We start from the raw sequence: 21,401 nt of genomic DNA on the forward strand, positions 1-21,401 counted from the left end.
ACGCGGGGCTACTAACAGTAGAAAGACCCCGACTCGGTGAACCCTCTCCAGAACTCCTGGGAGCAGAGCAATCGGGGGAAATGCGTACAGGGGTGACCTCGGCCACTCCTGTACCATCGCATCCAACCCCAGAGGGGCTGGTGGATACAGAGAAACCACAGCATGCAGTGTCTCAGTCCCTGGATTCAAATAGGCCTACCTCGGTATGACCGAAATGACTCCATAGGAGCTCCACCACCTCGGGGTGGAGTCTCCACTCCCCGGGCCTCGGCCCCTGCCTCGACAGGATGTCTGCTCCCCGATTTAAATATCCTGGGATATATAATCGCCAAAGAAGAAGCTTCCCCTGGGCCCACAGAAGGATCTGGCGCTAGCCTGAATAATGGACATGAGCGCAGACCCCCTTGATGGTCTATAAAAAGACCCCCGATGTGCTGTCTGACCGGACAAGAACATGGTGACCCCTCAGGTCTGGGAGAAAGTCCACAGACCCCGGGCTGAGCGACCACTCATGATCGCCCCCAGCCCGTGAGGGAGGCGTATATCGTTAGCTTCTTTGGAACAATGAAGTAACGGCTGTAATACCCCAACTCTCTGTCGGGGGGAAGAACTCGTTCTATCGCCCCCTTCAGTAACAGAGCTTTCACCTCTTGTTCCATGACCAGAGCCTGCTCGGGGGATACCACTGTAGGCAAAATCCCCCGAAAACGAGGCGGACGTGACCTGAACTGGATCGCGTACCCGCGTTCGATAGTCTGCAGGACCCATCGAGATATGTTTGGAAGACTTTCCCATTCTGCCAGAAATTCCACTAAGGGTACCAGTCTCTCGAGACTGGCCTCTGGAGTAATTATAGAGACAGAAACAGTGCCCTGTGACCGCACACAGGCAGGGTTTAACGACTGTTCTGTATCGCTCCTCGGAGCAAACGAGCTTCCCTCGGGAAACCACTCGCTAGGACCGTCTGCGCCCACCCTCACAGGCAGGTTCAGCAGAACGGGTCCCTGCAGACCCCCTGGTGGTTTATGTAAGAGACCACAGACATGTTGTCTGACCGGACAAGAACATGATGATCTCTGAGGTCTGGGAGAAAGTGTTTCAGAGCCTGAAACACCGCCATCATCTCTAGACAATTTATATGCCATCGGAGATGATGGTCTTGCCACAACCCGCGGGCCGAGCGACCACTCATGATCGCTCCCCAGCCCGTGAGAGAGGCATCCGTCGTCACCGATACCCGGCGACACGGGGCTCCCAGCGCAGGTCCCAGGGACAGGAACCAAGGTTCTTTCCACATAGCCAGGGCACGGAGACCACGTCGCGTGACCTTGATCTTGCGGAGCGGCTTTCCCCTCGGGGAGAACCCCTTGGTCCTGAGCCACCACTGTAGTGGTCTCATGTACAGCAGGCCGCACGGTAACACGTTGGATGCTGCTGCCATCAGACCCAGAATTCTCTGGAATTCCTTTACAGTGAGTGACTGGCCTAGCTTCACTTGCTTGACAGTCGAGATAATCGAGGCTATACAAGCCGGCGACAGACGTGCCTGCATCGTCGTCGAAACCCATACCACGCCTAGAAAAGTGGTCCGCTGAACTGGCGAAAGCACACTCTTCTTAGCGTTGAGTCTCAACCCCAACCTTCTGATGTGGGCGAGGACGGCATCTCGATGCCGAATCGCCTGATGCTCCGATTGAGCCAGAATCAACCAATCGTCGATGTAATTTAAAATGCGAATGCCCTGGAGACGCAGCGGGCCAAGGCCGCGTCCATGCATTTCGTGAAGGTTCGAGGAGATAACGGACGAATGGAAGGACCCGATACTGGTACGCTTCGCCCCAAAAAGCGAACCTCGGGAACTTCCGATGTTGCGGAAGGATGGAGATATGGAAGTACGCGTCTTTTTTGGTCTATCGTGACAAACCAGTCCTCGGACCTGATCTGTGACACGATCTGCTTGAAAGTCAGCATTTAGAACTTGCTTCCCTACTGACCGATTTAAGAGGCGCAGGTCTAAAATCGGACGCAGCCGCCCATCCTTCTTTGGAACAATGAAGTACCGGCTGTAATACCCCAGCTCTCTGTCGGGAGGAAGAACTCGTTCTATCGGGGGTCACCACTGTGGGCAAAACCCCCCGGAAACGAGGTGGACGCGACCTGAACTGGATCGCGTACCCGCGTTCGATAGTCTGCAGGACCCAACGAGATATATTTGGAAGACTTCCCCATTCTACCAGAAATTCTACTAAGGGTACCAGTCTCTCGAGACTGGCCTCTGGAGTAGTTTTTAAAAACAGAAACAGCGCCCTGTGACCGCGCACAGGCAGGGTTTAACGACCGTTCTGTATCGCTCCTCGGAGCAAACGAGCGTCCCTCGGGAAATCGCTCGCTGGGACCGTCTGCACCCCCCATTACAGGCAGGGTTGGCAGAACGAACCCCTGAGGGCACCGAGAGAGAGCGGGCGCCGGATTCAGCGGCGAACACCTCTGTCTCACGGTGGGGACCACCCTCAGTAGCCTGACACCAGTGGCGTCAGGACTTCTTCGACGAAGCCTTCCTGGCGACAATAACCGTCCTCAGATCGGTTCTATCCCGGGAAGACCTCGCCTGAGAACGCCGCGTCTCAGCCCAGTTTTGCTGGGGAGGAGCCCGAGACGCGACGCTCTCTCGACGGGCGGGGCTGCTCTCGCCCAGCAGCCCCCTTTTTCTTTGGCCATTCAATGGTTAATTTTTCCACAGCCCGAGTCAAAAACCTCCATTTTTTTTTTTTTCCTTTTATTTAATTCGCGGGAGACTGGGATGGCAAACGAGCTTCCCTCGCTCTCCACTGAGTCCATAGACTCTCCACACTTTCAACATCCAGCTCCTCAGAACTGGATAATTGAAGTGATGGCGCCTCAGCCCGGGCAGGAAAACCGCAACGCGGACCCCCGCAGCGAGAACTGAGGCACTGGATCTACCAGGTAAGGGCAGAGAAAGGGCGGGGCCCGTCTCAATCCCCGCTGATAGATCCATCTGCGATCCCCACGACGCAAGCCTTCGCTGTGCCTCGGCAGCAGCGGGACCCGAGCCGCGGGGAGCGCGCACCGAACCACTCTCCTCGAAGAGTGCCCGGCGGGAGCGAAGTGTCTTCATGGGCAGACACTCGCAGTGCTCACAGCCGGCCCCCTCGAGAGCCGACTGAGCATGCTGCACTCCCAAACAAACAACACACAGATCGTGTGTATCCCCACCCGTGATGAAGCGAGGGCAGGGATGAACACACTTTCTGAAATTCTGCTGTTGTTTGCTCGCCATATCAATATATATAAATATACAATATTAGACAGACAGACAAAATTCATACATAGAGCGCTTGTGAAGACTCAGAAGCTGTTGCGCTTGTGTTTCGGGGATGCTTTATAGTTTCCTGGTCGATACGTCACCCCGCCTATGACGTTCCGTCTCGCCATTGGACAGATTTCATACGTGCTTCATGACTCGTCACGCAGAGGCATTCCCACGGCATTTACACGCAGCTCGAAGTTCCCTGAATGGGAACTGGATATGCACCACCATATCTACAACAACTCATCACCTTGAAACCCTTCCCCTGCACCCTCAGATCAACAGGACACTTGCTTCTTCAGGTCCCCACCACCAGGCTTCGTAGCATGGGGGACCAAGCTTTTTGTTCAGCTGCACCACGGCTCTGGAACCAGCTCCTGAGTGAGCTGAGAGCAGTACAGAGACTGGACACTTTCAAAGCAGAACTGAAGACTTTTTATTCAGAAAGGCTTTTATGTGCTGCTTGTTTTTATTTTTTAGTTACTGTTATCCTGTGTAGCACTTTCGGAATGGAAAGTGCATTATAAATAAAATATATTATTATTACGAAGTGGCCAGGCTAAGGGCCCTAACTTGCACCCGGAGCAAATAACTTTATACACCGACGCATTTATTCTATTTTGCGGACTTTTCCCTCCACAGACGCGTGTCGGTAAACTAGGAGATGAACTTGTGCTCCCTGGGCGGGTCGGCGCAAGAAGGAGAAGTGTTTCAGCGCAAACATTCCCTAGTGCTATTTTGCAGTTCCAGAAAAAAATGCGCCAATGACCAGAAAAAACCTGGTCAAAAGTCAGTGGCGCATTGCCCGTACATTCAGATGCTATTTTAAGCGCGCATGCTTGGCCATAATACAGAGAGTGAAAAATGCACATACACTGTAGATGATTCTCTGATCTACACAGATGCATTTTACTTTTTGCAAATGATACATTATTATAAGGAAAAATATTTAAACACGAGGGAAATCATTGTTGTGTCCATGGCGATGGGAAAAATAGGCATAAAGCTTACACATTTACCCAAATTATTATATGCTTGTTTAACCAAAGCTAATTTGGGTGGGTTTGTCCCATCCCCAAAGTCACTTCTCTTTCTTTTACGGCCCTGACGAGGACATCGATCTCCTCGGCTGTGAACAGATTGTGAAGTGCGTCTGGTAAATGCACCGTTATAATAGAATTGCGCCATGGATCAAGCGCACCTCGTTCATCATGCTTTTAAAGGGAATGTGATGACACTCTTATTGGTTTGTTTCCATTACGCCCAAACCACACCTATGAATAATGAAGCTACTTCAGACCAACCCCTTTTAAACTTGCGTTGGGTGCAAGAGTAATTTATCCCGATGGTAAAATAGCAACAGCACCCAAGACCTGCCCAAAAAGTTACTTGCGCTTCACGCTTGATACTTGCATTTCAGATCGTTAAAATAGGGCTCTAAGTGTCTATGTAACTGACGCCACGTCAGGCTGTCCTGGTGGCATTTCAGGGTGAGTATACGTTTCCCTTAATAGTGATTGGCTGTGGTTCCTTCGGGTTCCCTAGGCACATTTCCAAGAAGGGACCCCTTCTAATTGGAAGCTGTGGTTCCAGGACCTGATCAGGCCCAGATAGGCCTTTCATTAGGGATGCACCGAAATGAAAATTCTTGGCCGAAACCGAAAACCGAAAAAGAGGAAACGAAGGCCGAAAACCGAAACATCGAAAGAAATTATGCCAATTATTAGTATCATTGCATTTATGGCTATGACTTTACTTTACTAAAATCAAGGCATTACAATTGCATAAATTAATATAAAATTTTCAAAGAATAAATCTATTACAAATATTTATTTAGCACAATGCACCGTATATAATAAAATTCAAACTAAAATGTTTTTGACCCCACTCATGTGTACATTAAATAATAATATGGCCAGCAGAAAGGTTTTAAAATTAAATGTTCTCTCATAAAAACAAAGTCGAGCATGAACTTCTCATCACACCAGCTAGTTTGCAAGTCTAAATTAGTTGCTTACATTTTAAAAATTTAGCATACAAAATCATAAAAAGCCTGTTTAGTGAAACACTAAAGGTGTTTAATGAATGTAGAAAATATTTAAGAGAGCATTAATTTAACGTTAGATCTATAACGTAACGTTACATACATGTCCTCATATATATATTAGCCTATTTGTAAGTAATAATCTCAGGGTTTACTGGGTTTAACATGATTATTTTTGTATTGGTGGTGGAATACTAAAAAAATAAACATTGTCATGTGTTTATCTTTCTTCTTCTCACCGATTCCTGGTAAGATGACAGTGAGTCGTCCCCTGTTGTTTCAAGGAATAGTACAACGGCGAGCGTTTCAAAAACGCAGTTTGGAGCGGTGCGCGCGCTGTCTGTGGAGACTCGCGCTGTCTTGTTTATACTTTCGCCTGCCTCCGCAGCGCGAGTCTCCACAGACAACGCGCGCACCGCTCCAAACGGCTCGCAACCGGAGTCGTTGTCATGGCGGCGTGCATTGTTTAGAGCAGTGGATAAACAAGCCTTCCGTCTCCTCGCGGGTTCAGATACACTGAAATACGTCCGCACTGCAGACATGTTGCTTCAGACAAGCACGTGCAGGTCGCGGTTTCTGTTTGCGTCATGACAACATTTCGGCCGTATTGTTTCGGTGATAAAAGTCTTTCGGCCGAAAACCGAAAATTTTCGGTGGCCGAATATTCGCTGCATCCCTACCTTTCATTTAACCATGTTTATGGAAGTTTGCCTGCAAAGCTTGTAGCTTGGGCTATGGCTGTCGGGAAAGCTGTCACTGACAGTCCAGTGTGACCTGAGGGTGAGTGGTTCTAAAATTTCATTGATTGCTGGGTCAGACAGTTGTCACTGCCGAATCGGCATGCACTCCACTTAGTATGGTGGCCTGGGTATATCCTTCCCCAAAGCGTCATTCAAAGATTCCATTCAAAAGGGAACGTCTCAGGTTATGACTGTAACCTATGTTCCCTGAGAACAGGGATTGAGACACTGGGTCTCCTTGCCATGCCACGGGGCCTGCCTACCAAACAGTCCCTTCAGACGAAAGGATGTTGTCATGTTTGCAAGGCGCCCTTTTATACTTCCAGGTCGCATGTTAATCATTCACATTAATGATTTACGGGCTGTTGCCGGTCAATGTGATTGCCGTGATTTGATTGTGATTTTAGACACCAGTCAGACGCCTGAGGCATTCCCCAAAGGGTCATTGATTCTCTGAGATGTTCTTTTCTATATTTTTTTTTTCTTGTTGAAAATCCTGTTTCACTTGAGAATACAATACATGCAGCCATTAGTTGTGTCACAATAAAATGACATCATCAAAACTGACATGTCATATAGCATTAGGCACCATTTGTAAATTGATCTGAACAGAGAAGGGGAACATGTTCAGTTTCACAAAGTTACAGTATAGCTTTAGAATACTTGGAATTGATTGACTGTTTTATGTGTTTTAGAGCTTGACAGCCAAAGTCTCACTTCATTATATGGAAAAGAGCGACCAGTACATTCTTCAGCATTTCTTCTTTTGTGTTTCACTAAAAAAAGAGAGATTATGACGGAATTAATCCTTTTTGCAGATGTACTTACAGGTTCTCCCAAGATGCCTTTTGCTCCAGGAGGTCCAGTTCGTCCTTGAATACCCTAGAAATGGATGGGGTTTGTGAATATTTCAGAACGTTTATGCTAATAAGGATATCAGTTACTTCATTTACTTACTGTAAATCCAGTTGGTCCTGTTTCACCAGTTTCACCAATTTTACCCTAATACGCAAGAGAGAATCTCAGTGCTCCACTTAAACACTAAACCACCTGCATGACCATCTTTCCTATTAGAACATAGTCAGCAAAACTAGATCTTCTGTGAAATGTTTTTTGTTTGTTTGTTTTTTCATGATCGGCTTTACTTTCTGAAGACCAAAGAAACAGCTAACCTTAAACTCTTGTCCAGTATGCAATGATATCAAACTTACAGTTTTAAAATAAAACAAATAAAACCTGTAATTTTACCATTTGTCCATTGAAACCTTGTTTTCCTGGTGGCCCCTCAGGTCCCTGCAAAAAAAGGGACAGAATCCAAAACAGTCACCAACTATTTTCCATTGCAACAAATAAAATGATCCCTGTTTATTCTCTTTCATTAAACCAAAATCAAGTATTTTGGAAATGTCTTGGATAAACCTTCAATGCACACTGTTTCCATCATTGAAAGGTTGATAATTGAAATTGTTGAAATGTTGTGCTGACGATTTAGATGTGTTTCATATGTTGTTTTGTTCTGTGGTAAGGAAAATGCAGTGCATGCCAGCATGGCAGAAGTCAGTTTCTTCATCTTGAAACAGCATCGTATCACAATGCTGTGTTCAACATGCACTATTTTATCATGCACAGCCAAATATACTTTTTGAAGTTAATATAAAGAATGAAAAACTCATGAGAATAAGATTGCTAACAATTACTAAGTTATATGTTTCAAAATCTAAAAATTAATTTGCCAGTGAAGATCAATATCAAAATAATCACATGCAGCTTCTAATTGTGTTTATACAGAATTGTGAAAACAATCATGTAATAATATCAAATTTTGAGTTAGTCAGTTTTTGAATTGTGCACCCCCATGTCCATGGACCAAAAAGAAGGTGTCCATTAATAACAATAGTTTAAGAATATGTAATCAAACTCATCCCTGTAAGATATCACACAGTAACTAAGCTCGATAAGAACCATTGCTGAACATTTCACCTTGATTCCCATTATTCCTGTTTCTCCAACTGGTCCATCTAGTCCCCTCTCACCCTGCATTGAATATATGGAGGTGGGAATAGCATTAAGAATCAGACACATATAGGTGTAAGAAAATAATTAGTTGAACAGCAGAGGGCACACTTGTACAAAGTTATTCTCAGATATCAGAGGTGATACACGGCCCAGGGTCAAGGGAAGGAGTTAATATTACTATCAAGCAGATGTACATTATGGCATTTTTTCAAAGGTTGACAAACCCATATAACAAAAAGACAACTCATTCAAAGTAATTTGTATGACTTATGGTCTTGAACGAGTCAAATCTCCAAATCACCAGGGGCAAAAACCTGAATGAATGCAGCCTCAAAGACCGCTGTGAAACATTAGCCTTCACATCAAGGAAGTTCAGTTACAGTAGCCATTATATTTCCATTGTGATGATTAATAAGCTTGATGAAAAATGTAGAGCCACAGCTGGGTGATCTCTGACTTTGAGGGATTTCTTTGTCTGGAAGGTGGAAATAGTGATCAAATGGGGATATTATTATGGCTGTAACCTCTGTGGCTCCTGCCGAAGAACAGACGCATGGTGCTCCTTTGACAGCAATGGTTTTGAGGGTCAACACAAAACTGTTGCCTCTGTTCTCCTGATCTGATGTAATTCGGGAAACCTTTGACCTTTCAGAGGCTAATAACAATATTTGGACTGATGGGAATTAGGCCTGGACCAAAACTTCATCATAAAATATTTAAAGGGATAGTAAATATGTTCCAAACCAGTATGAGTTTCTTTCTTCTGTTGAACACAAAAGATATTTTGAAGAATGTTGGTAACCACCAGACAGTTGACGGTAGACATTGACTTCCATAGTAGGAAAACAACAAACTATGTTAGTCAATGGCTACCTTCAACTGTCTGGTGGTTACCAACATTCTTCAATATATATATATTTTTTTGTGTTCAACAGAAAAAAGAAACTCATACTGGTTTGGAACATCTTGAAGGTGAGAAAATTATTATAACATTTTCATTTTGGGGTAAACTTTCCCTTTAAGGGCATTTCTGAATCCAAATTCTAAAATATTGCCTGGTTTCAACGGCAATTTAAGACTTAAAAAAATAGAATTGAATTATGATTTGATTTTAAATTGAATAGCATACTTCTAAACCGATATACCCATACCGATATAACTTACAGAGTCGCATCACATTAATCACACAGGGAACAATTAATCCTATAATCAGCATTTATCAAATTATTTTTTATTTTTCCGAGGTGAAAAATGTTTTTATCCCTCAAAAAAATAAAATGAATATTAGCCTCCGAAGAGCAGAGAGATAAATGCACATGTCCATGGGAAATAAATGCACTGAGCATTTAGAAAATGAGGCTCAAATCCCAGACCTCAGTGTTCACCATCATTGGAAATTCAGTCTATATAGCCATTCATTTTTTTATTGTTGAATGAGTAATGTTTTATTTGTAATGGTTAATTTAGTCTAAAAATGTGTTTTTGTAATGTGAGGAAAGACTGCTATGAGTACAGAAATTTCTGATGGGAAGCCAACAAGCTATTAGACAGTATATTAACAGATTATGAGTATGAAATTCATTTAAGTGAGAAGCTTCAATGAAAAAGTCCACATAAAATCACATTGGACCCTATTACCTTTCTTAATGCATGCTCCTGGTCTAACTGTGAATGATTCATCATGCAGGAAGAAAAAAATGGTTACACTTTAAATATAATTTGCTCTTTTTGTGTAGATTGTGCAGACCTATTAGAGTAGACTATTTCTCATGAAATATCGTGTTTAATTTTAAAATGGGTTGCAAATGGCAATTCATTGTGACTTGAAGAGTTTTTCCACACAAAGTTCTTGTCTGCTGAGAATCATCATTAGTCTGACATCATTAGCCGCGTTTCCACTGCCGGGCTAGGGCTGGGCCAGAGCTAACAACGAGCCGAGCCGAGCTAGTGGCCTCGGGCCTCAAGCACCGGACTTGCGTTTCCACTCCCGGGCCAGTAGCCCCACAGCGTTGCCTTAAACCCTGCCCCTAACACGCCTTTCTGGATCAAACGTCATACAACCCAACCCATTTCAGCGGGTATTATGAATTAATTTATTTTTTAAATTAGGAAGATAGCATGTATATTAACTCATAGTGTCACGATTGTCTCGCGAGTCGCCACTAATAACAACAGAGGGGGACGGGTGAGGGACTGTTTCTTCACACGGCGTCAAATTGACGTCGTAACGTTACCCTTTCTTCTGCCCAAATGCTCAGAAGAGCTTTGGTATCCTCGACAGACCAGTACAGGCGATTCTCCATTTCAAGCAGCGATTTTTTTTTTTTTTGCGCGATAAAAAGTAGGGCTGCACGTTTTCGAGTTTTTCATTAACCGTTAACCGAGGCCCTTTTAATTTTTAACACCTTTAATAACTGGTTGGATCCCATTTGAAACGAAATTAATTATAGAAATAAAACGCAGTAAGTACGGAGCAGTTAAAGCCGCATTTCCACCCTTCAAACTGAAATTGGCAATTGAAAATAAGCACATTGAAAACACGTCCATTTCGCAAAAACTCTGTCCTCAAATAATAATAATAATAATAATAATAATAATCATTATTGTAACATTTTATTAGTCTGCATATGTAGAAGACGCCTTTTTTTCCAATAACAAAGCACAAATAAACACAATATTTTTGACGCATATCCAGTGTGTTTCACTGCAGTTTTTTCAGTGGAAACAACTTAAAATACTCTTTCATTTCTGGTCATACAGAAAATAATAATACATTATTCGCAAATACATTTATTTGCGTAAACCCACAATAACAAGAAAACATTGTGCTTTAACAATCAGGCTTCATGATCTCCGTGAACTGAAGGGCGAGAACTGAAACAGCCACCGCATTCGAATTTGTTCGTTTTAAATTGGACATTAAAGCTTTAGTCTGCAGCCTTTGTCGAAAGCCAATATCTTCTGACTATGTAATTATGTAGCTAATTAATTTCTCTCTAAATGTGCATCCGGAGATGGAGATATGTTTTTAGCCGAAAATGATTTAGAAAACAATAGTTTATTACAGTTTTTTCTGATTGCTTAAGCACATTTTTTGTAACTATTGGCTAGTTTTGCAAAACTCTACACACAAATAAGAAAACCTTTCACCCAATTATCAAAACATTGTAGTTCTCTTGCAAAATCAAACACAGCTAGATTAACTCTTCACACCTTCGTAAAAATTGTGTTTTTGTATCAAACAGTAAACACAAGCCATCATCTACTAAGCACACAATGTGCCAACTACACACTGATGGTATGAATGCAAAACACATCTGGCTTTTGCTGTCTCTGTTTACAGATGTCAATTTGAGGTCATACTTTTGTCATAGTGTCATGTAAACATACAAGGATACAAACTTCAAGTATTGGTGTTTATTCACACTCATAAAAACCAAGACAAAGTCAGAACACAAAAGAGTAATTTTGCAAAAAAAAAAACCCAAAAAAAAAAAAAAACAAAAAAACAATCAGCCTACATCATGTCGTCTTTCTGGGTTCGGCCGCAAAATTCCGTCCACACATCGCATGCAATATCCTCCAGTCCAAGGCACCGGGGAAAATATCTCCTTGAATGCCTTATCCAGGCCTGACATGATGCCTGGTCAATATCTCCACATGCCTCCTCCATTGCCTGTAAAAGTGCTACCTGTTGATGAGGATGACGGTCGTACACTTTCCAGAACTCCTCAATGGGATTTACGTAAGAATGGAGAGTATGGAGGGAGGTTGAGTGCCATGAAGAATGTGTGGTCTGTAAACCAGTTGCGGACCAAAGCAGCCCTATGGAAACTAACATTGTCCCATATGATGACATATCGGGTATGCTCTTCAACTCCACATCCTCTCCCTCTGCCTCCTTGTCCTCTTCTAGCTCCTTCCTCCAACTTCTTCACCTCCACGTCCTTTTCCTCCAACTTCTTCACCTCCATGTCCTCTCCCCCGGCCTCCTCTGATTCTCACTCTTCTCACTCTTACTGCTCCTTCCATTGTACTCCACACAGACAGCGTACCTGTGACTTATTTATAGTGCTTAGGCTGATTGCAAAGTTAACTAATTTTCTAAAACAGTTTTCACATGTGAAAGTGAGCCAGACAGTTGGCAAAATAGTGTTAATGATAGCCATACATGTGTATAATTTTGCTAGTTGTGTTTAAAGTTCTGCAAAAAGAGTGTTGTGCAGTGAATTGTGCCTACAGTTTTGCAAAGTGTGTGTTACAAAATTGCAAATTGAGTGCAAAGCAGTTTTTGTGCTTTTAGTTTTGCAAACTCAGTGAGTGGTTTTGCCATACGTATTAATAGTTTTAGAAATTGTGCTACAAGAATCACGATTAGCGCCTAAGCATTCAGAAAAAACTGTAATAAACAATTAATGCCTCGTTATTTTATATTATTTTATTATCAGGCACATTTAGCCTCTAGCAAATCACCTATAAATCCCATAGGCTGTGGTTACGGCTCTTCTCATTCAGCACTGCGGGGAAAATATCATTTCCAGGTTCTAATTTGGCCTCAGAAAACCAGTAAAATATACTGTATATATATTTTTATATTTTTCCAATTAGGCCAACGGATTAAATAAGGGGAAACGAATGAACACAAAAAGTAGACCGTTGGACATAATACGAGGCAGAGTTCTTTTTTAAAATTCATAAAAGATAGAAGGAATAGCCTACTAGACAAAACCTCAAAGAAATGCCACAATCAAGACCTCGGAGAAGAAATGAGTGAGTCTCTTTCCCTGCCATTAATGCTTGGATAACACGCACGTCCATAAATAGGCTAATAATAATGTCTAGTGCGGTGGCTATAGACTACCAACGTCCGTTGCCATTATTTATGGAATGACTTATCGCGAGAGAAAAAAACGATGTTTTAGTCGCATAACATTGTTAATGGAAACGCTGTCATTTCACAATATTTTTTTATTGACATTCAGAAAAAAACGCAAAAGTTTTGTGCAAATATGTATTGACGTCACTTAACCGAGCAAAAAGGTTTCACTCGGTTATGCAATTTTAAACATGGACACCCCTAATAAAAAGTGAAATGTGCATCTTGCTTCAGATCATAACGTTCCATAACACCGATAAACTCCGCCTTTTACCTTGAGCACGTCTCTAGCACGAGCTGGCCCGCTCTGGCCCAAGGTATTCGACGGGCCAGAAATCCTGGCCGTTGGCCCTGAGGAAGCCCCGATCAAGCCCCGGAAGTGACAGTGGAAACGCGAATGGCCCTGGCACGCACTAGCACGGCCCGGCCCTGGCCCAGCAGTGGAAACGCGGCTATTGACATAATCCAATCAACAGGCTTGGGAATTAGCCCACTCTTAAGCAACCCCAACAGGTTCCCATTACCCATAGCACCCACCATCACGACACATCATCCAAAAGACTAAAATTTTACTTTTACAGTTATTGTAAATGACCAAGCTGCTCATGAGTGCTGTCATTTCTCCCCAGCTAACGCAAGTCTGTCCTCTGTTTGCCCTCAACTCCCGTTGCTCGCTTTGATTTGGAGCAGATCCCTGTGGGTGGCGTTGACTCCTTCAGTGTGATAGTATGTTTTCACATCTAAAGAATGCCTAGTCCAACTGCAGCTGGACTTATTTTTTACTTGATGTAAAGTAATACTTTCCTCAATCAATGATAGGTTTGTCTTAATGTGTTGTGGATAACGTACTACGAGTTGTGTGTAATTTTATAATTTTTATTAGTTTTTAATGGGAATGTAATAAGAGCTGATGTAAAGACACCATCTGTCAAGGTCTTCAACTAATATACTGTCATTGACTGAATAGCCCAATATAGCTTCCAGTAACCACTGCATCAGCATGATGCTAAACTATCCAAAGATGACAGAACTATATGCCAATAAAAAAAAAAAAAAAAAAACTCATTACAGGCCTATGTGAACTTGAATTGCTTCCATTGATAATCTTGAGTATACAGTGATAATTATCTAGAGAGGTTACAAAAATACATTAATGGATAAAGTTGTGAAATTAAGACTTCTGCAGATCAGCATGGCTTGAACATTATACTATTTTGCTTATAAAACTGTCTAACCTTTAATTCTCCAACATTTGGACTTTCCAAAGCACATGTTTATGCAAGAAACATCATTGCTGTTAATCCTAATGATCAGTTCTTACCCTTCTGCCTTTGGGTCCCCTGGTGCCGCTGAGTCCCCTAGAACCGGGAGCCCCCTAGAGAACACAGAACAGAGGACAAGAACAAAGTCCTGAATCAGGCAGCAAGAGAATGTTCCCTCAGAAAACTCAGCTAGAGCTGGCGAGAGTCTCTGGTAGGCAAACAAACATCACTTGACCCAATTACAACTGCAAGGTGAAAGCTGTCCTTTAAAGGCTGGTGTTTATGTTTGTACTTCGCTGCACTCTGCACTCTTCACAGGGTCATCCGAGTACCTCTAAAAGGCATTTCCTGCCAAACGCTTGTATGACGTCAACATTTGTGCGAGTAGAGCAAAGAAACGAAGCGAGTTGACGGGTTTCATTTAGTAGGACAGTAATTCCGTTAGTGTCTGTGTCTATCATCAATGTGCATGGACAGCTGTAATGAGAGCATTTAACTGGTGATGTGCAGAGGTAAAATGATAATTTTTATTATTACACAAAATGAGACAGACTTGGCTTTTAAGAAGATTCTGTACTTTGGGTTTAACTAGAAAGATTCATACCAGATGATTGCACGGAACCTGGAAGTTACAACAGCAAAGTTAAGACACAAAACAGATATGCGATCTGTGCTGCTGTTTCTTTTTGCAGAGACTCTTGGCCAGGCATAAATAAATTCAGTTTATATATACATAAAATTTACTTACTGGTGTACCTGCTGATCCAGATGGGCCTCTGTCACCCGGAACCCCTGGGTGCCCCTAAAAAACAATCACAGACAAAGACATCATTATAGAATAATCTCTAAAATAAGCAATAATTTCTGATACCTTAAAATTGCAAAAATCCTATTATTAATGGATATTTTGTCCCTTTAAAAATCCTTTCAAGATACAATTACTTGAGAAAAAAAACAACAAAATATTTACTTGTTCCCTATCGAGGGAACTCAACACTGCGTCGATAAAATCGACTCTTTGGGGACGCTCCCTAAGCGTGCGCCTCTGAAGTATGAATGAAACTAATCCAATCCTGATTGGTGTTGCGTCGTGACGTAACATGTGACGGCATACCCGGAAGTATAAAAGTGACGCTGTCACAACACACACTAGCTTTCGCTCTTCAGCAAGCGCTTTATGTTGAAACTGTCTGTCTTATTTGGTGTTGTTTGTCTTATTATTGAAAGAAAGTATGGCCAGTGAACAATTCAAGAGGTGTGTGCATCCCTGCCCTCGTTTCATCACGGGTGGGGACGCACACTCTCTATGTGTGTATTGTTTGGGAGTGCAGCACGCACGGGCAGCTCTCGAGGGGGCTGCTTGTGAAATGTGTGAGGCTTTGCCTATTAGAGTGCTGCGCTCCCGGCTGGCGTGCTTTGACGAGCACGGTCAGGCTCGCGTTCCCCAGGGTTCCGGTCCCGCATATGTCGAGGCGATGCGGCGACTGAGATCCTGGGGTTCGCAGCGGGATCTGGCGGAGGAGAGTGAGAATGCTGAGGCATTTTCTCGCTCGCCATCGGCTGGTCCCGCAGCCTCTGAGAGTGGTGTGGGAGCCCGCGCTGCGGTTTCTCCTACCCGCGATCAGGTCCCGGTGCTTGAGCTGTCTACTTCTGAGGAAGGGGACGTGCTCAGCATCGATGCGGACGACCGTGATCTCAGCACGCCATCACGCGGCCTGGGTTATGAGGAGCTGGTGGAGGTTGTGACACGCGCTGTGGCCAGACTAAACATCAGCTGGCCACAACATGAGCAGGAAACGCAAGTCACCAGTAGAATGGACGAGCGTTACCTGCAGCGCAGGTCACAGCCTCACCGCCGGGGTCTGCCGTTTTTCCCTGATCTCCATAAAGAGATCTCGAGAACGTGGGAAAGACCGCATTCGTCCCGTATTTCGAGTCCCAATGTAATAGATTACAGCAATGTTATGGGGGCTCGAGATATGGGATATGGGAAGATGCCGAAGGTGGAGGAGGCTTTAGCGAGCTATCTCTCTCCCGAATCGGCGTCTTCCCTAAAGACCCCGGTGTTGCCTAGTAAGCCCTGCAGAGAGACATCTGCATTGGTGGGCAGGGCTTACATGGCGGCGGGTCGGGCTGGTTCGTGTCTGCACTCAATGGCGATTTTGCAGGCATACCAGGCCGACCTCCTGAAAGATTTGGATGAGGGGGAGGGGCCTACTCCTGAAGATGTCGCGGAGTTGAGGAAGGCCGCAGATTTGTCTCTCCGGGCCACTAGGGAAGCGGCCAGCGCTATTGGCCGCTCTATGGCGGCCATGGTGGCCACGGAGAGGCATCTGTGGCTGAACTTATCCGGAATTAAAGAAAAGGATAGGTCCTTCCTGCTGGACGCGCCGCTTTCGGCTTCTGGCCTGTTCGGCGACGCCGTTAATTCGGTTGTCGACAGGTTTCAGGAGTCGAGAAAACAATCTGCGGCGTTCCAGCAGTACCTCCCCCGGAAAGCGAAGGCCAAATCTAGTAGGGGGGGGCAAAGCAATCAGCCCCAGCCATCAGCCAGCTCCTCCCACAGGGCAGAGCAGAAGGAGAGCGTTTCCTCTAGAGCCCCCCCTCCGGGGTCTTGGCAACAGAGGAAACGCTCCCAAAAACCGAAGTCCTCCAGCCAGAGGGGCGACCTGAGGGACGTCATTCAGGCTAAGAGGACTTCGGAAAAGAGGTCCTAGCCAAGGCAGGACTTCAGAGGGCTGCCCCCTCCGCAGTGAGACAACCGAGGTTGTTCTCACAACGGGGCCCTCTAGGAAAAGATGCAGGTCCGCCGTTAACAGCGCTTCGGGCCGCATCAATTTCCAGCGAAAAGACACCAGAGGCCAGCCTCGAGAGGCTGGTACCCTTAGCAGATTTTGTAGAGGGATGGTATCATCTTCCCAACATATCTCCATGGGTCCTGCAGATAATACGAGTTGGGTACAGACTGCAGTTCGCGCACCGCCCCCCCAAGTTCTCTGGGGTGGTGCTCACTGCGGTGGTCCCAGAGCAGGCTCAGGTGTTGGAACAAGAAGTACAGACTCTGCTGTCGAAAGGAGCCATAGAACGTGTTCTTCCGGTAGACAGGGAGTCCGGGTTTTACAGCCGGTACTTTATAGTTCCAAAGAAGGATGGGGGGTTAAGGCCAATTTTGGATCTCAGGGTGTTGAACCGGTCTCTGAGAAGGTTCAAATTCAGAATGTTGACCATTCCAACAATCGTGAGTCAAATCAGATCCGAGGACTGGTTTGTCACGATAGATCTGAAAGACGCCTATTTTCACATCTCCATCCTTCCTTGTCACAGGAGATACCTGAGGTTCGCTTTCGGGGGCGAAGCATACCAATATCGGGTTCTTCCGTTCGGCCTAGCACTCTCTCCCCGCACATTTACCAAGTGTATGGACGTGGCCCTTGCTCCACTGAGACTTCAGGGGATTCGCGTATTGAATTATCTCGACGACTGGCTTATTTTGGCCCAGTCTCGGGAGATGGCAGTTCGGCATCGAGATGTCGTTCTTGGCCATATTCAAAAATTGGGGTTAAGACTCAATTTGAAGAAGAGTGTGCTAGAACCGTCCCAGGGCACGACCTTTTTGGGAGTCGTGTGGAACTCGATTACAATGCAGGCACGTATGTCTCCCGCACGTATCGAGTCAATTCTGGCGATGGTGTCCAGGGTGAGGCTAGGTCAGGCCGTCACTGTGAAACACTTCCAAAGGATGCTGGGCCTCATGGCAGCGGCATCCAACATTATTCCTCTGGGCCTCCTTCACATGAGGCCCCTCCAGTGGTGGTTGAAGACCAAGGGGTTCTCACCCAAAGGAAATCCGTTCCGTATGATCAGAGTAACGCGCAAGTGCCTTCAGTCTCTGCAAATATGGAAGAAGCCTTGGTTCCTATCCCAAGGGCCAGTGTTGGGGGTGTCATGTCGCCGGGAAACCGTTTCGACAGACGCCTCCCTTACGGGCTGGGGCGCGGTCATGGACGGCCGCTTTACCAGGGGTCTGTGGCAGGACCATCATCGCACTTGGCATATAAATTGCCTGGAGATGATGGCGGTATTCAAGGCTTTGAGGAGCTTCCTCCCAGACATCGAGGGTCGCCACGTCCTTATACGGACAGACAATACGTCAGTGGTGGCCTATCTGAACCGACAGGGGGGACTCAGATCGCGCCCTCTGTGCAAACTGGCGCATCAGATTATCCTTTGGTCCCAGGGAAAGATATTGTCAGTAAGGGCAATGTATATCCCAGGGGTTCAGAATCGGGGAGCAGACATCCTGTCGAGGCAGGGGCTGAGGCCCGGGGAATGGAGACTTCATCCGGATGTGGTGAAGTCGATATGGGAGAGGTTCGGACCGATGGAAGTGGATCTGTTTGCGTCTCGAGAGACGTCCCACTGTCCACTTTGGTTCTCCCTCTCACATCCAGCCCCACTGGGGTTGGATGCCATGGTACAGGCTTGGCCGAGGCTTCGCCTGTATGCTTTCCCCCCGATCGCTCTGCTCCCAGGGGTCCTGGAGAGGGTCCGTCAAGAGGGCATCAGTCTACTTCTGGTTGCCCCGAGATGGCCGACACGAGTATGGTTCTCGGATATAATATCACTCCTCATAGCTCCGCCATGGCCGATTCCTCTGAGGAGGGATCTATTGTCTCAGGCGGAGGGCACAATCTTCCACCCTCGCCCAGAGTTGTGGAAGCTGTGGGTCTGGCCTCTGAGGGGGTTCAGTACCTAAATGCTGGCTTATCAGCTGAGGTGGTTGAAACCATACTTAGCTCTAGGGCCCCATCTACCAGGAGATTATATGGCCTCAAGTGGAAGGTGTTTCACACTTGGTGTGGAGAACGAAGGTTGGATCCAGTAAACTGCCCAGTGGCTTCAGTTCTGGAATTCCTTCAGGATCGTTTCTCTGCGGGTCTCTCCCCGTCCTCTCTTAAGGTGTACGTGGCTGCCGTTTCGGCTTTCCACGCGCCAGTAGATGGTGGACCTCTGGGGAGGCACCAGTTGGTCATTAGGTTTCTCCGTGGTGCTTGGAGGATGAGGCCGGCGATCAGGTCCAGGGTGCCTGCCTGGGATCTGGCAATAGTTCTGGAAGGGTTGTCCCTCGCTCCCTTCGAACCTTTAGAGTCGGCTTCACCTAAGGACTTAACGTTGAAAATGGTCTTTCTCTTAGCGATTACCTCTCTTAAGAGGGTGGGAGATCTCCAGGCCCTGGCGGTAACGCCAGCTTGCTTGGAGTTTGCCCCTGGCAAAGTAAAGGCCTTTTTGCACCCGAGTCCGGGCTACGTGCCTAAAGTTCCTTCGAGTACGGCTCGCTCTGTAGTCCTTCAGGCATTCCATCCTCCACCTCATGTGTCGGCGGGAGAAGAGAGGCTTCACTTGCTCTGCCCCGTCAGAGCTTTGAGTGTATACTTGGAAAAGTCTGCTTCTTGGAGAAGATCTGACCAGTTGTTAGTATGCTTTGGGTCACCTAAGAGGGGGCTCCCGGCGACCAAACAAACTATAAGTAACTGGATTGTCCAGGCTATTACTGAGGCTTACAAGGTGCGTGGGGTTCCTTCACCTTTGGCCTTAAGGGCTCACTCGACTAGAGGCATGGCTTCCTCTAGGGCCCTTCTGTCGGGAGTACCTCTGCAGGAGATTTGTGAGGCAGCCGGCTGGGCTACCCCGCATACTTTCATCAGGTTTTACAGTCTCAGCCTTCCCAGTACGCCCGGTGCACACGTACTCGGCCCTTGCTGAGTGCCTAATCAGTTTCACTCTGGGGCGGGTCTGTTCGGTGCGTGGCCTAGTGGGTACTCGTTCCCCAAAGAGTCGATTTTATCGACGCAGTGTTGAGTTCCCTCGATAGGGAACGTCTCGGGTTATGACTATAACCCTTGTTCCCTGAGAAGGGAACGAGACACTGCGTCGTGTTGCCACGCCCCCTTTTCAGACCCTTGAGCGTCTTGCTTCATCGCGAGGCTAGTGTGTGTTGTGACAGCGTCACTTTTATACTTCCGGGTATGCCGTCACATGTTACGTCACGACGCAACACCAATCAGGATTGGATTAGTTTCATTCATACTTCAGAGGCGCACGCTTAGGGAGCGTCCCCAAAGAGTCGATTTTATCGACGCAGTGTCTCGTTCCCTTCTCAGGGAACAAGGGTTATAGTCATAACCCGAGACGTTTTCTTGCTTTCAGAGAATATATTTTGTCTTGCTCCAATGGCAGATTTGTTCATTTATCGAGACTATAAACAAGTTAAAAACAAGTGAAACAATCTGCCAGTGCAGTAAGAAAAAAAATACATCAACCTATGAAAACCCTAATATCTTATGCAAGCGTTGTAAGGACTTTTAGATATTTTTGCTGAAAAACTTTTTTTTTTGCAGTGTAGAAGAAAGGGCTTTCATAAGCATGATTAATTTCTGATGTAAACCTACGCGAAGGAAAACTCCCATGTGGTTTGCTGGCAAGTGCACAAAAGTTAACAATGAATATTTTTTTGTATTGCCATGGGCACCAAATACATGCAGACAGTTTTAAGTGTTATAGGAACTGATGAAACATTGAAATGACGACAAAGCTTCTTGGAAAGGCAGGAAGGTTGCACTAGGATTTCTTTGGAGTGGCCCAAACCACTTTACACGGCAAAAGGCCACAATTTCCTTATGTCATTGAAAGGGAAATGACTCTTGCAGTGGTCTAGCTGATTATCTCATGAATGGAAAATGGCTGATGAGGCATTTTCCCACATACTGCTACTTTCCAACCATTGTAGCTCTTTGAGTTATAGTGACTGCTCAAGGTTAAGTGGGTATTAGAGTTCCTCTGAGAGCAGAGACGAGATCCAGACTTACTCCTTACCATCGCTCCCTTTTCTCCAGGTGGCCCGGGCAGACCCATCTCACCACGATCTCCCTGACAGCACAAGAAACACATCTAAGCCAAACAATACAATACAAGATAATACTAACATCAAGGAAGGACAACATTGACCATCATATAAAACCAACATAAATGTCTAAGTTTTGATTTAAAAACAACATGCCACAGAAACAGGAACCAAGATTAATCGGAATTTAACATGATTACACATAGTTGAATGCAGAGAAAGCAAATGACCTAC

General features: G+C 45.5%; 1 protein-coding gene across 3 annotated transcripts in view; it reads right to left on the minus strand.

Annotated features, from left to right (window-relative positions):
* Positions 1-21,401, minus strand: part of col27a1b (collagen, type XXVII, alpha 1b) — a 140,308-nt gene that overhangs the window by 39,975 nt on the left and 78,932 nt on the right. For all 3 annotated transcript variants that reach the window (XM_039662061.2, XM_039662060.2, XM_039662063.2), the window contains exons 26-32: positions 21,140-21,193; positions 15,015-15,068; positions 14,326-14,379; positions 8,093-8,146; positions 7,361-7,405; positions 7,070-7,114; positions 6,941-6,994 (exon numbers count right to left, since the gene is read on the minus strand). In XM_039662061.2, coding sequence (XP_039517995.2) covers positions 6,941-6,994; positions 7,070-7,114; positions 7,361-7,405; positions 8,093-8,146; positions 14,326-14,379; positions 15,015-15,068; positions 21,140-21,193 — 360 coding nt within the window. The remainder of the gene's footprint in view (positions 1-6,940; positions 6,995-7,069; positions 7,115-7,360; positions 7,406-8,092; positions 8,147-14,325; positions 14,380-15,014; positions 15,069-21,139; positions 21,194-21,401) is intronic.

Source organism: Pimephales promelas, chromosome 4 (assembly GCF_988280905.1).
Source record: "Pimephales promelas chromosome 4, fPimPro1.hap1.1, whole genome shotgun sequence".
NCBI classification, from domain to species: domain Eukaryota; kingdom Metazoa; phylum Chordata; class Actinopteri; order Cypriniformes; family Leuciscidae; genus Pimephales; species Pimephales promelas.